Source organism: Myiozetetes cayanensis, unplaced genomic scaffold (assembly GCF_022539395.1).
Source record: "Myiozetetes cayanensis isolate MyiCay16 unplaced genomic scaffold, myiCay2020 scf3, whole genome shotgun sequence".
Taxonomy (NCBI): Eukaryota; Metazoa; Chordata; class Aves; order Passeriformes; family Tyrannidae; genus Myiozetetes; species Myiozetetes cayanensis.
Window position 1 is genome coordinate 33,724,789 of NW_026087521.1, and position 17,527 is coordinate 33,742,315.

Here is a 17,527-nt window from a genome sequence, read left to right on the forward strand (position 1 = left end):
CGTCATCCCCCTGCTGAAAAGTTTTCCTGTGCTGTAGTCTCCTGGCAGCTTGGTGATGGTTTATTAAACATCTCCGTGCAAGCTATTCAACATTGCCTTTGCCCCCACTGTAGCATACATCATGACAAACCTGAGACATTAACTGCAAACAGTGAAGTCCCTAAAAAAACACTGAGTGCAATGCAGGGAGCAGAAAAGACCAAGGGCTTTGGCATTAGCACGGAATGTGTCAGGGGAAAATGACTAGGGAGTAAATAACTGTTTAGACACCAAAAGACATGATCTACTGAAACACTTGTTCACTTGGTTCTCTCTCTAGGCTGTATTTTTTGTTCCTGCAGTGCCCAGGGGTTGATTTGTCCTGTCTGCTGACTTTGATTGGCAGCAGCTTTAGGTGAGCAAAAACCAAATTAAAAAAAATATGCAAACGTTAAGGCTGGAATAAATGTATATACAAAATATTCCACTAAGCTTTATTGGGGAAACATTTGGTTATAGTTTGCTTTATGTCAAAATAAATAAGTAAACACTTTGCAAAACAACTGTTTGAACTTATTGCTGGACTGAAAAAAGCTTAATAAAACAAACATTGATAAAAATTAAACTGTTAATGTAACAGTTGAGTATAGTGGACTCCCAGGCCTTTACTGCCTTCTAACTTCTGGTTGTTTGGCTTTCTTCAGTGTGGCAATATTTTTGCTCTTTGCTTTTTCCAGTGACACAAGACTTCCTGACGAGAGCCTGGGAGCCTGGCTCTCTGGCTAGCGTGTACCTATCTCTTTATTGTTTCCTGCCCTCCAAATGAGCCCAGAGAGTTGAGGGTGGGGAGGGAAGTTGGAAAAAAAAGTAGAAGCCTCACACTATTAAGGTCTCATTATTGGGGCAAGGAAAAAAATCCTGATTCTTCCCTTAAGAATTTGTGGATGTTTTTTTAATTTACTTCAAAAGAGCTAAAGCTTCACATTTTTTCCTGTAAGAGCTGGGATTCTCATGTAATTTTAGGAATTCTGGACCTGAGCTGTCAGGAAAAACACTGAATATGGAAAAATTTAAACAAGTAGTGTTATGAGCTCCAAAGACCCTTGATGTTTCCCTTACTGCTCTTAAAAACAAGATGTGGTAATATCAGAATTAAATCTCTCAAGTTGTCCTTCCCCCAAAGAAATTTCTCTAGTTGCAGACAGAGGTTGACAAAACATAACCTGAGTACATACAAAATTCTTAATTTCCGAAGGACAAATTTGAGAGACCACCTATGTTACTTTATAACTAATCATGTTTGTTTTGGGGCTGAACTTAGGATTTCTGAATGTCCACAATGGACAACATAGAAGCTCTTGAAAGCTAGTAGTTTTTAATATATTGCAATCCTAAAAGGAAGGCTTTCCTGGAGTTCCAATGTGTACTCTAGAAAACGGCTTCTGAAGCCCACCTAATGACATATTGTATTATCTATATTTATAAGTTATTTATAAATTATTTACAAGTTATCACTGAGCATATTGTCCATCTTAGGAGAGCTGGACAGATGGAAGATCCATGTTGTGCTAGGTTAAAGAGTGAAGTGCAGTGAAGGGGCTCCAAAAGGCCTGATGACAGCAAGGGACAACTGTGGAGGAGCCAACAGTGTTGCAGGCAGCACATCAAGCAGCATGTTTAAAAAAAAAATGCTACCCACCAACCAGTGAAACCAAAAAGTGATGCATAAAAGAATAATCCCCTTCCCCGGACAGTGAGGTCTGGTCTGACCTCTTTGTGGAGCATCTGTCCTTCCAGAAAAGTGGCATGTTGCAGTGCTGCAATAAAGATGTGGGGGCTGGCAAGTCTGTGTGGTGGAAGTGCAGCACTGCAGTACTCACTGTGGCTCAGGCATGTGACAGTCACATTAGCTGGCTGTACCCAGGCCACCCAGCCTTGACACTGGCAAGGTGGGATGCGTGTCAGCACAGCTGGGCTCCCTTGGGGCTCAGGCAGGTGCCCCCAGCACTGACATGTGGGCTTTGCTTAACCTGGAGAGGGTCAGGTATGTGTGGCACAGTAGTTTAAACCACCAGCAATGCTATTCCCAGGATGGTGTTTTCACAGAATCAGCTAGTTTGGAAGAGACCTCTGAGATCATTGAGTACAACCTGTGACCTAACACTACCTTGTCAACTAGACCATGGCACCAAGTGCCATGTTCAGTCTTTCCTTAAACACCTCCAGGGACAGTGACTCCACCACCTCCCTGGGCAGCCCATTCCAATGCTCAATCACCCCTTCTGCGTAGAACTTCTTCCTAATGTCCAGCCTAAACCCTTCTGGTGCAGCTTAAGACTGTGCCCTCTTGTCCTGTCACTAGCTGCCTGGGAGAAGAGACCAATCCCCACCTGGCTACACCCTCCTTCCAGGTAGTTTTAGAGAATAATAAGGTCACTCCTGAGCCTTCCCTTTTCCAGGCTAAACAGCCTCAGCTTCCTCAGCCACTCCTCATAAGACACATGCTCCAGACCCTTCACCAACTTCATTGCCCTTCTCAGGACTTCTTTCCATGTTTCTTGTCGTGCTCTGCCTGTTGCTATTAAATAAGTCTGAGGCATAAACATAGCAGTGGAGCCTGCTGAACGCTATGGCCAAGCTTGCATTTGCCACAGAAAGAGCAGAGGGAAGATGCAAACCTGTAGCAACATTACTATCATTCTCCCTCAGCCTCTTCTTTGTACACATGGAATTGGCAAGCAGAGGTGAAGCACCTCCAAACAAATGTGTGAATTGCAATGAGTTTGACTTTGTGTTCCTCTTTACTGATTCTTCACAAGCCATTCTTACTGGGGTCTGTAAACTCCCTAGCAGGGTTTGTGTGTGTGCCTACAGCCATTGGCACTGGAAGGTCCTCTCCTACTGGAACTACTGGGCATTGCTGTAATGTACGGAGTAAATAGAAATAGCAATCAAAGCGTCAGCAATAAAAGAATAAAATGTTAACTGCAGTAAACATGTTAAAGCACTTTCATGGATGCTCAGTGATATTTTATTGGGCTTTCAGGACTTGTATATACTCCGAGTCTTTATGAATACTTGAGAGTAAATAACAACATTTTGGTGAGCACTGAAATACTTGACATTTTCAAGAGGCTGGGATCTACTTTATAGTCCTCGGGAATTTCATATAATGTCCTCCAAGCTGTTTACACTTGAGGGAGGGAGAGCGAAACGGAGAAGAAGAAGGAGACGGAGAGGGAGAGGGAGCGGGGGAGAGGGGAGAAGGAGGAGGAGAAGGAGGAGGAGGAGGGAGGCAGCGCTGGTCTGGCCGGTCAGTCCGGGCCCTCGCAGGCGCGGGTCAGGCAGGGGCCGCCAGGCGGCGCCGCCTCGCTGGGGCCGGGGCCGGTGCGGGGCCGGTGCGGGGGCGCTGCGGAGCGGTGCAGCCCGCCCGCCGGCGGGGGGCGCTCGGAGCGTGGCCTCGGTGTGCGGCCCGGGCGGCGTGGAGGGCAGCGGTGTGTGCCTGGCCGCAGAGCTCCGGCGTCCCGCCCGTCTGCTCTGGAGGGGTTCGCGCAGGTTTCCGCGCAGCTCCGCTGCTACGCCAGACGGGTTTGTGTGTCTGCCTGCGAGGGTGTGAAGGTGCTCGCGGGATGCCCTTCTCGCAGCGCCCGCCCGCCCCCCGCCGTCGGGCAGCACGGAGGGGTCGAGGGTTTCGCGGCGAGTTTGGTTTGGGTACGCCCGAGTTGAGGCGTATTGATGCGGGCAGGTTTCTGTCAGAGACGCTCCAGACCGGTTTGGTAATGAATACGGCTGGGGGCTGGGTGCTTGTTACAGTCATGGAATCGTCATAGAACGGTTTGTCTCGGAAGGGACCTTTAAAGGCCATCTAGTCCAACCCCCTGCAGTGAGCAGGGACAGCTTCAACTAGATCAGGTTGCACAGACTCTCGTCCATTCTGACTTCGAATGTTTCCAGAGATGAGGCACCCACCAGCTCTCTGGAGTGTTCTACAGGTGTCCTCTGTGGGACTTACTCTTCAGGATGAGACCATGAGACCCCCCACCGCTGGGGAAATGCTTGGGATAGCGCCCGCTGTGGGCCGTGGCTGAGCGCTGTGTGCCGCGGCTCCGGAGCTGCCACACAACAAGAAGAAAGGACTGGGAGGAGGCTGGGAGACCTGCCCTGCCGCTCCTCAGCCACACGGGGCCCGATCCTGGTTCCACGAGTATCCCAAAGAATTTCCGTACTGACTCTGTTGTCAGTTGGCTCTGGTCCCCCGTCACATAATTCTGAAGTGAGCTGTGGCTGTACATGGCTGGGCTATAAGGCAGCTGCATTTCCTCCTTCCCATCGTGGGGTGAACAATTAGTATTTGTGCATGAAACCCTTCTGAAATAAAATCTTGTGACTGCCATCTCTCTGTTTGCTATATTTGAACTGGCCGGAAGATTGTTTAAATATATCTCATGGACAGTTTACAACATGAATTATTTCCTGCCCTTGAAAAGTCATGGTTTTAAAATATCTGACAAGTTTATTACAATGAAATGTCACATTCCTCAAGCGAGTCATCAAAAGAACAATTTTTTAGCCATGACTGGTTTCCAGCATTCACCATTCAGAAATGTTGCAAAATCTGATTTTGTTTTGAATAAAATAAATAGAAAAAGCCTACATGTTTGCTCTACCTAGCATTCCTGGGTGTTCCAGACAGGATTTCTGCTGTCTAGTTGAGGTCCTAAGGTTTCTTCCTTACTGCCTTTGTACTTGTGACCACTTAGATTGCTACTGCAAGTTGCTCTCAGTTGGGTATCTAAAACAGCTGTGAATGCCCCTCGTAAAAATGCCCCCTCCATCTCATTTTGTAGCATATAAAATGGTTTCACCGAATACTATGTAATGTATATCAAAATGGTAGGGGGTGGGGTATCAGAAATGGGCTAAACATACTAAGAAAAGTGCATTTAGAATTGTGCTCCCATGTGGTGGTTGTATAAAATTTCAATTATTGTTTTTTCTGTGACTGTATCTTAACATTTTTGATGTTTTAATTTGTTCTCATCTTTTTTTTTCTTTTTTTTTTTTTTTCTTCCCTACTCAGCTCTTGCCCCTGTTCTTTGCCTCTGGTTTTGTTGGTGAGGATATCACAGTGATGTCTGCATTCAACCTGCTGCATTTGGTGACAAAGAGCCAGCCAGTGGCCCTGCGAGCCTGTGGGCTTCCCTCAGGTTGAATGGGTGCTGCTTGTTGTGTCATGCATAATGAAGGCCCTTGTAGGAATGGGTGTCTCTGCTGCAGGAAACAAATGTGCTATGAGTTGCTGTGGTTTGTTTAAATTTTCCTTTGAACCAGAAGTTTATTTGCTTTTTCTTTTGATAAAAGTCACTGGCTTGAGCGAGGGGTTTCATATCTGAGATTTCAAGAAGTTTGGAAGTGCCAACTTCCATGTACAAAATATTGTCTCTTAAATTTTATATTTTCCTCATTCTTGGCAAAAATGGTGAAATTAAACTAAAAATATTTTATTAAATGTCATATCTGCTTTTAAAAATATGCATAAAAGAATTTAGGATGTTGATTGCTATTAAATCATAAGACTTAAAAACATTTCCCAAAATCTTTGGCAGTATACTGTAGTTACACTCCATGTGTTTCTTTTCACATTTTTATTACAAATCAAATATGTTGTACTAAAAATTAGGTACAAAAAGTGTGCAGATTTAAAAGGTTAATTCTTTTATTCCTCTGACAGCACGTTCTTTAGTTACATGACACTTTTCTACATAACTAAATGGAAACATGCAATTTAATGCCCAGATGCAGCTGTACTTTTTGTGTAAGGTCCAGGTTTGTCCATTAGGTCTGGAAGGGGTGCTATAAGACCTCATCTCCATGAGTTCGTTATATCATGAAAACCTTGAACCTAAGTATTTTGTGTTTCACTTCAACAGCAACAGTATCTGTAATGTCAGCATAGTACTGTCAGTGTACATGGTTATGTGGGAGAAAATAAAAGCTGCACTGAGCTAATTTTAAACACGACTAAGAATTTTCGTGACACCCAAATAAAAAAGATACAGTCCTGGCTGATCGGTGTTTGAAGCCTCAAAAAAAGAACCAGCTTGGGTGTTACACTACACTCACAACTGGTTCATAAGGGCTGCAGAATGTTATGAACACTTTTTCCCAGAGCTGAACTTAGCAAGCATATGGAGGTGATGTTTTAAAGATTTTTTTTCAGTGATAAGACATCAGTTTTCAAGCTGATGGATTTTTTTCTAAAGCAGATTACACTTTATTTGAACTAAATCTGAGTCCAATTTTTGCAGCATTTGTGTTCTGTTTCCCCCACATGTGCACAAAACTCCCGTTAACCTTGATAGGAGCTGCAAACACATATTGAGGAAGAGAGAGAATAACCCACATTGTGTCAGCTTGACCTTGGTTTCCTGTTATATTTGCTGCTGAGCCAGATTTAAAATCCTAAAAATATAGGGTAAGCAAATTTCCTTAGTCCACATTTTGTACCTTTTGATGTGTGCTCATGTTGCTAGTGTCTACCTTAAAATAAGGACACTCAGTCTTCTGGCCATTTTATTCCTGCTCTGAAAAGGAGATCCCAAGTTGGTCAGCTAGAAACACACACAGCCAATGGGAGGTTTTGCTGTTGTGTACCTATTTGCAAAGCATTGCATTACCTGTTTTGTCAAATTGTTTTTCTGTCATAATCCAGTAGTCGCATTTTGGAATTAGAAAGTTTACACTACTGTTCATTCCCTTTGATTCCTAACTGTGCAGCCATTAATAGATTGAGTTCCACTACTACTTTATAGACATACTACTTTATAGACATATATATAGAGAGAGATTTCTATATAATAAACTCAAATTCATCTGCTAACAGTGGAATAATATACAATCACATATCTCACATATTTTAAGAGTAATCTAAATTCCCCAGATGCTTATAAATTAACATAGGCTTGTTTTGCCTTTGGTTTGTTTTTTTGTGTGTCGTGTATTTAGGGGGTTGCAAGTACATGGTACAGCATGTATCAAATAAGACATGGGAATGAGATGTAGAGCCAACATCTGCTTAAATGCCACAATGCCTTGTGACTTTAACTTCTGAATATACATAAAATACCCCAAGTTCTCATGAGTTTTTTGTAACATAACACTTTGAGTTAGTACTTTTTCCCACCATCCAGATCTGTGTGAATTGCAGCCCTTCAACCATACCACCATGCCATATATCCACTGAGTCTGGGATGGTGTGGAGCTTGGCTGCCTTCTAATTCAGTGGCAAATTCTATATGGAATGAGACTTTTTAACCTTCTGCAACCCCTGCCCACTTAGCATAAGGGGGCAAAGTGCCAGCAGAGGAGTAAATGGGGCTTTCAAACAGCATTTTAAACAGTTAAATATTTGCAGGACAAGGACTTGAAATGAAAGTATCATTTCAATTTCTGTGCTTGGAATGATACCTCTGTCCTTCCTGTAAGAGACAAAGTAACACAATGCAGTATTTCATTTATATTTAATATATAGTTGTAGATCAGAAATAAGTGACATTTCCCCCCCAAAAAATTAAACTAATGAAATACCATTGGGAAGTATTTTAGAACAGAGATGACCTTCTGTCTCTTTTTTTGAACCACTATTTTGTAAGCATGTGTGAGTTACATGGGATCCCTTGTGCTAGTGAGGTGTTTTTACTTGCTCTTTTTCTGTTTGTATATTAGCACCTGGAGTGCGGGTCTGTTCTTCCAAATTGTATTTTAAAAATACTTTTTTGTCTGAAGTTAGGACTAAGCATTTCAGTGTGTGCAAACCTAGTGCACTCTTTGCTCATAACCTTTTTTATAGACAAGATGGCAAGTCCGAGCAGGAGCAGGCACTCCCAGTAGATGGCACTAGGCATTTGCTGTTCTACTCGCCCAGGGCTATATGAAAAGCTTCCCATTTAGGAGTTACTCATACAGAAAGTACACCCTGAAACCTTAGGAACATTTACAGGTATTTTAAGAAAAAGCGTGATCATTGGGAAGAATCACATCACTCTGTGCTTGTACACAGCCTACCATCACGTTGGTTCAAGGTTTCTTCATTGCCTGTAATGTTTACAACTCCATTGTGTCTGTCGTGTGATGTAGAAGTGTTGCTCCTTGAGCCCACTTTATTAGAGTTGAATGCTCCGAATTTCTTTGGAACTGTAGAATGCACTCAGCACCTGCCAGGATTTAGTCTACAGAAATTAAGTCTTAAAAAAACCCAACAAAACAACAAACCACTTCAAAACCACAACACCCCCCGTTAAACATTTAATGTAAAAACTACTTCAGCTGCTTTAATGCATACCAAGGAGCAACTGATACAAATGATGATGATGCAGACTCCATGTACATATGTTTTCTGAAGCAGACCACCAACCTATAAAGTAAAAAGATAGCTTATTTTGCTTTGCTGTGTCTTTTAATTATTATGGGTTCTCATTTCTTATAAAGATCTTTTATTTCTTTAACACTTTTAATGTTGTGCTGCTTACATCACATTTTTGCATGCGATAATTTGGCTTTTCCTTTCCTGTAGATCAAAGAAAATTATGGCACTTGTAAAATTAAGTAAAAGTAATGATGAAACTACGGGGGTAGACTTAGGGTTGGTTTTTGTTTTGTTTTGTTTTTTGCATAATAAAGTCCTAGGTAATATTAAATTCTTTTGAGGTGTTTAATTACTAAAATAACTACTGGTAGGAAACCATACTTTTCTAGGATTAGATGAAATTACAATGCATCTGTATGAAGATGGTGCTGGGCATATGGTGTAAGTCTTTATTAAATAAATATCTATGGTATGGTTTTTCATAACTTGTTTTATTAAATCTTTGTTAATACTAAATTTCAATATAATATCTTTTCATAAAATTGAAATGAATAGTGAAGAGAAAATTACTGGGTCTCAAAATTGGACTTTTATTAGTAATCTTTTAACATAAAGGATTACTTTTAGGAGCAGATCTTGTAAACATTTGCATACATGAATAATTTGTGTGCATTTGTTCCTCTGAACTCTCAAACCGCTCATGTCAGTGAAATTATCTGTGTGCATAATATTTGCCAGATATGCTTTAACAACAAAAAGTCTAGAAAAGATCTTAGTCTTGTGTGTTTCAAGTGTGGTAGTTGCTGTCAAACTTCATGTGACTTGAATATATCTAAATGTTTCATATTGTATGTTTCTATGTTCAGAGATATCATTTCCATAATGTATGTTATAACTTCCCCATAGTTTACTGTAATGTGTATCACCAGAGATGTACTACTACAGATGTCTGTTCACATGGTCCGAATGAAAATAAAAGACTAATATTGTATAGCATAAACCACCAATATGGCTATGGTTAAATGCCTGTCAGTGTTTTCACTATAAATCCCTATTTTCTGGGGTTTATATCTTGAATATAAAAATTTGCTCTGTGTTTAAATATGTCATACAAGGTCTCAGATGAGTGTATCTGTTCCTCAGAACTGGTTGGGGGGCAAAAATTAAAATGCATTTGTATCAAGCTAAATTTTTAAAAATAGCAAATACTAATTTGGAGCAAAAATAGATTTTTAAATTTAAAATAGTCTTACAAATACCTAGCTTACTACCTCCCAGCAGTTATGATGAATTTGATAAATGCTTGAAAAGTCTTGAAAGTATGCACAATGTGAGAACAATATAAATAGCATGTAAAGCCTTTCACGTGTCATTATTATATAAATGTTTGTGTATATGTCTGCCTTCTAGTCATATGAAACTAGAACACTGTAGTATTGTAATAGAGCATATTTGTGGAATGGCTTTAAAATTAGTTTTAAAAATTAACCTTGCATATAGCTGTCTTAATGGGAGTATATTCAGTGTTGTACTGTATTTACAAACTTTTCTTTTGTACAATAGTATTCAGTCTAGAATGTCTTATTTAATGCAGTTTAGAATGAAATTTATTTGTGGATATCTCGTTGGGAGTAATACTGTAAGAGTACCTGATACTTGTAAAACTTGGGATCATAAAGAAAACTAGAAGCCTTTTGTACATACCCCAGAGTTTGTACCCTGTTTTTTTGCTCTTCTCAACAACTTGTTCTGGTGGAGTTTCACACTCTTCCTCATCTGCTCGATAGTCAGAAAGTGCTCATCCCTGCCTCATCTGGGTGGAGGCTCCTCAGTGACTCTTGCACTGAGAAGCTCAAGAATGATGAGATGTCTCTTGTGCTGCCAGGCCATGCACAGAGCCAGTTTCTTAATGTGTTCCCTGATGGATCTTTTAAGACCGTTTGTGTTCCCTTCCTACTCCCATAAAGGATCCACCACAAACCATTTCCACCCTTCTTGCAGGAATGTTTCAATTCTGGGAGCTCATAAATTTCCTGCATTCCGTTCCTGTGCCCTCTGCAGTTCAGGCTTACTGTGTTTTCTGCTGAGCTGGGTATGGAAAAGATGAAGTTTCAGCACTAATGGTGTTTCTGTGTTTTAAAGTTTCTCATGTAAAGTTACTTTTGTACTATTGGAGTATTTATCAGGAGGTCTGAGAAGTCCTTTAAGTCCTTTAAGAATTCCTTTCTCTGAGGAGTATGCGATGAAGGTTTCAGAGAAGAATGTGATGTAAAGGAGAGATAACAGCACACAAAAAGAAAGGAGATTTTTTTTATGTTGCTAAGCTGATGGAGTACAAGCAAGAAAAGGTGCAAGAAGTGAATATGAACCTTAAAGTGTGTAAGACTAGGTTGGGAAGCAATGGAGAAGATAATCTAATGGGCTACTTAGGGAACATGGCTGAATTTTAAAGAAATGTAGGGAATTCCAGAAGACCCATTAGCGAAAGATGTTGGCAGTTACAAACTTTTTTGGCTGTTTCTCTACTATTAGTCCTGAAGCAGGTTGAGAGGGGCTATATTGTCTTCTGTAGTAGTTCTTCTGGTCATAGCAGAGCAACAGCTGGAGCACAGAGTGTCCCAGTAGCTCCTGTCTTCATTCTGGATACGTCCCTCAGTGTTTGGAAAAATGGAATGAAAGGCCATAGAGCAGGCTATACCTGCTTGTGCCTTTGCTAAAAGGGTTCCTTACCCTCCACAGTGGGAGACAGACTGAGTTTTGCAGGTTAGATCTGGGCTGTTGTGGGGAATTGGAGGAGAAGAAAGACCTTCCATCCCCACCCTTCTCCTTTCGTCCACCCCCATCCCAAGTACGGATTGTGGCGTCTTGACTCTTGAAATACAGTGCTCATTTCACAGGCCACACATTGCTATTGTGAAGGAAGCAGCAGGAGGATTCAGCAACAGCCTGAATGCCAAAATAAGCTACGCACCACTGCGGTAACTGCTGGCAAATGCTGACTTTTTAATTGTTTCTGATGCAAGGTTAAACCTATATTAAAGCAGTGTGAATAAACTTATTTTGATGGCTTACTGAAATACTTTAAATGCAAAAGGTAGCATAAAACACTCTTATTAAATTTATCTTAATTCTACTGTTAATAAAATGCCTTTCTATATGTTGTGCACCCTTTAATTGATTCTGACAGAAATCTACTGACCAGACACAGAGTGCTCAGTGTCTTTGCCTTTCTTCCTTTTAATTTAAAAAAATGTACTGTCTTTGAAAGGTGCTAGGATCATATCAGCAAAACAAAAGTCTCTTTATCTGTTAGGGGGGAGTGGAAGAGAAATCCATCATTATAAACGTTCCCCCTTCCACTGCTGTACCAAGAGATCTTGATCTTGCCTTGCCTGGATTGCATCCAGGAGTAAGGCAAATAGGTCATCTGCCCTGTGCACTCTGTCTTTGGCCGTCTCAGCAGAAACAATAACAAATGTTGCAGTTTATAAGGTAATGAGCTTGTGCTCCACTTAATTGAAGGTTCTTCTATTCACCAACCTCTGCTGAGCAGCCACATGCTGTCATTGCTGTGGTACTAGTGAAGATGACAGCTCAAAAAGCTCCAGAGGAAGCTACTTTCACCTCCACCAGCTAGCACAGGGTGGTAGTGGACTCCTCAGTCGTTATAATTTGGAAGGGTTGTGAGACCAAGATCGTGGCTGGTAGTGACATTTATTTCATTAACATCAGATAAGGAAGTAAGGTAGACATGCCTGGAGAGGACAAAAGGAGCCGCTTTTCTTTCCCCCTTTCCCACTATGCAAAACACTTCAGTCTTTTGTTAAATGTTTTTTACATTTGCAGGGTTCAGATTTCTTTTCCAGGTAACGTCTCTCTGGCTTGCATGGCCATGTAACCTGCTGCAAGCACGCCTGCAGACCCGTGGAAACAACAGGGCAGCTCCTGTTCCCGTAGATGCTGCCTATATGGGACCGCTGGGGTTCCAGTACCATTTTCTTTGGAAAGAAAACAAGTGCACAGAAGAGATGCATGAGTTACCAGTTTGGGGGGTTTTTTGGTTTGGTTTGGTTGGGGTTTTTTTATTTTTTGGTTTTGGGGTGTTGTTTTTTTTTTTTTTTTAATTTTGGGGTTTTTTTGGTGCTTTAGAAATTTGCTGCCTTATATGGGAGATTTCTGATGATGACTCAGAATATGTGTGTTTGTACTAAACATGAGCCATGCTGATGACCAGGCGGAAAAAATAAATGTGACAGCTCTGTTACTTGATTGCATGGGAAGTTTGCAAATTTGCAAAGAAGGGGCTTGCCCTTCCCTTGTGGCCATCTGACCCTCCTGGGTGTTAAGTAAATAATTTTTTTAAACACAGTTAATTTTTGGGTGGTGTTCTTTTAAGACAGAACCTGGCATTTGACCCAAAATTGTAACTGCTGTCCTGGTACCTGGCTTTAGGATTTTCAATGCACGATATAGTGGAAATGGTCTTCGCCCCATTACTCCTAATGCTTGCATGAAACTGCAAATGGTATTTCAACAGCGGGTGGGAGTTAGCTACCTACAGCAAGAAACCAAAGGGGCCATCCCTCAGAGGAGAAACACAGATCAGTTTTTCAATGTGTAAAACATTTACAGGGTTTTTTTAAGGATGAAGTTTGGATTTTACTTAAACTTGACCTCCCAGCATTTCAGAGTTTCTTTTGCAGCATCTATCCTAGTCACCAGCAGGCTTAGGTAATTTAAAATGGCTTGTGAGGGGTTTATAAAAAGGACTACAATGTCAAATACAGGTTTTCTAAAGCTGTGTTTTCCAACTTAGAAGGCAATAGAACTGTTTGCAATTATTTGCATTTTCAAGAGTAGTTCTTTTTTAAACGAGATGAGCAGTTTCTGTCTTGTTTGCAGTGAGAGGACCCTGCAGCATTCTTCTAAGACTGTGGACTAGAGGCTGCACAGAACAAACTGAACAAAAGTGAGAGAGTTGAGCATTTGCCTTTTTGTAATCAGAGAGAGAGGCAAAACTGTCAACAAGAGGCATAAACTCTGTAAATGAAATTTGAAATAATAAAAAATGAGAGATTCCACTTCTAGTAATTCTGAGCGTTAGCAAAACATCATAAGAATATTTACTTAAAAAAATGTATGCAAATATTTTTTAGCTTTGCAGGATTCCTCTTCATGTCAGTTTGAGATAATTTACCATTGATCTACCGTGGTCTGATGAACTTGTAGGGGGACAGACTTTGGAAAGCAAAGAGGTATATACTTAGAGCCAGATCCTGTAGTACATTCATAGACCCTTAAGTAGCTCTACATATTCCAAAGGGTCTGCCTACATAGGTCACATTGCAGGACTGGGGCTGGGATGGTATATGAGTAGTAAAATGTGCTGGAAGGCCCCTAAAAAACTGCTTGGGTATATTAAAAGAAGTAGTACGGAAAACTAGCCCGATTTATTATATGGCTCTGTTCTGCTGGAACATTTGATCTTGCTGTATTTAATTCAGGAAGTCTAAGTGGTACGTGCTCAGTCCATGACTGTAATGTCCATTAATTCTAGTGGAACATAAGCATACATAGAAGGGGGAAAATATATGCTGTGTCTTCCATGCGTAGTTGAAATATTGAGCTAATTTCAGTGATAGGAAGCAAAAAAGCCTGAGAGAAAACTGTTTGAATGGTTCAAAAGACTATTTGAAGTAGGAAAGCCATCAGGAATAATGCCACCAAATTTCAGGGCATGTCAGACACTAATCGCCACCCTCTGGCATGTTGGAACAGGTGAAGGGCTGAGTGGTGAGAAGTAATGGTCTGCTAATTTGTATTGGTCTGTCTGAATATATCTTGTTGCTAGTTTTCTTGTGATTGCTTACAGGGAAGGAATGTTATGAATCACAGATTGGAAAAGGTCAGTTGGAATTTATATGTGAGGTGAGATGCTTAATGTCTTCATTATCAGGTCAACACCCAGAAAATACTTTCTGTTCACTTAATTCATACAGAGAACTCCAGAGCTGAACTCTGAAATGCCCACAGTCTATTGGTAAATAGTAAATTGCAGCATGTATTCCCTTGCTTTTCAGAAAAAAAAATCTTCCTAAGCACAAGAATACCATGAAGTCTCAAGGAAGGGATTTCTACTGGTGTTTGTTTCCCCCTCCCAACCTTCTTTTTTTTTTTTTTTAGTGTTTGCACATTAAGATTTGTGAGCCTGGTCTTTTCCTCACAAAGCCTTCCATCCTGCTCCAGGATTGTAACTGCTTTTAGTGCTGCTGTAACTGCTGGCAGGAGGCTGAAGGCAAGTGTCTGCTGGTGACAGTTGCTTGCACACTGCTCTTCTCGTGAGTGCCCACCCCAATGAAGGCACTGTGGTGTGCTGATTAGAGAGATTTAATCTGGCCTTCGATCCTGCAGTGGAACGTAAAGGGAATTTTGTTTGCCCTTGCAGGCCAGTGTTCACCTCTCCTAATAGTAAGGATCTAACTGGAGTTCAGAACATAGCTGCCCTGGGCTCTCCTAGAAGTTGTTGCTTAGAACATCACCTCCAAAGAACAAGTGAGATCCTTTCCAGAGTCCTAATATAGATCCTATGACTCCAGACTCTGTTATTCTCATATTGTATTTGATTTAGTCTCATCTTTAACGTAATCACACTGATGTCAGGCTATTTGTAGAAGTGATGACCTTTTTTCTCATCTGCCTCTAACTGTATAATTTGCCAATGAACTGTGAGCCTGCCTTTATGCCTGAGTTGCTGAAGAATTTTGTTGCCTATATGGGAACTCTTTCCACAGCCCAGATCTCATCCTGCCTATGAAGAACCAGACTGAGGAAGGTGGTCAGCCTGTCTATTTATTCTCTGGTTTAATAACAAGTTTGGTAACATCTTCATTACTAGCAGCAGTTTTTCTCATTTTGGGCATATCTTTGTGTAGTTTTGTGTTGTCCCCTGGAACAGTTTCAAAACCAGACGCAACCACTCTTTTACTAAAAGCTGAGTTCTTTTGTCCCTCTACCATGTAATTTTTTTCCTAATCAAAGGACTGTATTCCTAGAATTTCATGCAGTGGTTTCTAGGATTCATTGCACTTTAAAGAAGCTTGTAGGATAGCCCTGTTTCAGGTAGTGTATTCTTACATCCTCTGCAGTCAGGGGTGAGTCTTGCTTTACTTCCTTGGCTCTTTGGCAATATGGAACTAGTGTGATCCATTTACTGACCTATTATTCCGTTAAATAATAAGTGCAATTAATTAAATAAGTGCAGTTAAATAAAAAGTGCAAGTAATTGAATAGGGCCATTCTTGAATGTTGAGGGCTGGACCAAGAAATTTCTGGTATGATCTGTAGTACAACTTTTTGTTGATGCATACTCAAATTGCAAACCTGGAGAATCCTTTGCTGGGGTCAGTTGCATTTTAGCCCACTGCACTTTGGCAAAATTTCCCTGTAGACAAAAATACTTGTTTGTAGTATAGAATATGCAGTTAATAATTAAAACAAGTGGGGGAAATATTTTTTTTAACGTGCTTTCTACTTTTGATCTATGTTGTGGATCAAGTCGCATCTAGAAATTCTTTTGTGCACATAGTAAGCCCATTGATTGAAGAACATTAAATTTCTAAAAGAGATGAAAAATTATTTAAGAAGAGTAAGGGGGGAATACTGACCAATTTAAAACACTCAATATTTTCTCTTTTTCCAAAGTGAAGCTATGTTTACTTTGTTAGTTTGTTTGGTTGTGTGTTTTTGTTTGGGTTTGTTTGTTTTGTTTTTTTTTCCAACAGCTAAGTAGCAAATAGTATGTTTCTTTTAAATTATGGCTAGATATTTTTAAAAGTGATGTTGGTTTATAAGATTTTCTGCTCTCTAAACTACTTTTTAAGACTGAAATTATAGATAGAAGACTGTCTTTCAAACAGTTTCTTTCTGAGCTGTGTAATGCAGGATAACAATAGCTATTTATATAATGTATATGCTTCCTTTCCCTGTTAGCTATACTTGGAAAGACTTATTAGTCCTAGAGTCCTGCACGTTTGGAGAATAAAAACCTCCAAAGTTTGACATCTTTAAATAAGCAACCAAATGTTATAAAGAACAAACCTCACTTACAGTTAGGAAACAATATTTACATTTAAGGTTGAAAAGCCAGGATGTAGGAAAATTTTGCTAATTTGGAAGGTGACCTTTAAGTGCACCAAAACCAAATAATTTGTAAGCTATGGCACAGGGCACATTCCTGCAGAATTTGTGTGAATACTGCTTTAGTGGTTCTTGAAAGACAAACAAAGAGACCTGGAATGAAATCTTTATCCCTCTCCCAAATAAGATTGAAGCTAACAAAGGCATACAGCAGCGCTTTTTCAAAGCTTGCCATTAAAACGAGGGCTCTGCAGCACAGCTAATGAGATGGCTCAGAGTGGAAAACAATCTGTTTTTAAGAATGTTTAGATGAAAAGTAATTTCTAATCTATGAAATAAAATCGCTTTTCAATACCTTTCAGCAGTAAAACTTTTTATGTTTGCACTATTTACTTCAATCAGATGTTTTCAATTTTACTTTTTTCTTCCTGAAAATACTTCCTAGGGTTAGTGGTTAGTCGATAGTGACCAACAGCATTATTCTTTTTCTATCTCCCCTATTCACCCACCCCCACACATTAAAAAATTGAGAAAAGAAGAGGGGGAGGAAGAAAGAAACATCTTTTCCTAAATGATTTGCAAGCATCTGTGCTTTAAGCTACTTTTTATGAACACTTCTTAGTAATGACTCAAGGTAAAAAAGCAGAAAAGCATCCAATGTTAGGAAATTGCAATCCAATACCATGTAATTTAAACCTGCCATTGCCTCTCCTGTACTAAATGACATACAGATGGGTAGCTCTGTTGCCTCTACTTTGGGAACACAATTGGTCTTTTTATGAGTGTATATATGTTACTAGCAAAAAAAATATTTTTGTCAGCACTGTTTGTTTCTAATTGTACCATATTTTAATTATTGTCATAATTAGAGTGCTTTTTCCCTGCCGTATTTTGTCAGCTAATTTTTGCCAATGGTTATCAAAGTTACCTGAATATTTGGCACTTTCTGCTACTACTTTGAGAGTTTTCATTCCCAGAAGCAACCTTATTGTTGTTTTTTTCTTCCTGATGTGAATTTTTGCACTATACTAATGTGGTTTTTTACAG

The 17,527-nt window shown here is 40.2% G+C and overlaps 1 protein-coding gene across 2 annotated transcripts in view; it reads left to right on the top strand.

The window, feature by feature from the left end:
• MSRB3 (methionine sulfoxide reductase B3) overlaps positions 1–17,527 on the top strand; it is an 84,681-nt gene that overhangs the window by 15,795 nt on the left and 51,359 nt on the right. The window contains exon 2 of one of the 2 annotated variants that reach the window (XM_050325369.1): positions 5,060–5,186. The exons of the other annotated variant lie outside the window; for it this stretch is intronic. Within the exon in view, the coding sequence (XP_050181326.1) occupies positions 5,111–5,186 (76 nt within the window). The 5' untranslated portion in view covers positions 5,060–5,110. The remainder of the gene's footprint in view (positions 1–5,059; positions 5,187–17,527) is intronic. 2 annotated transcript variants of the gene reach the window in all.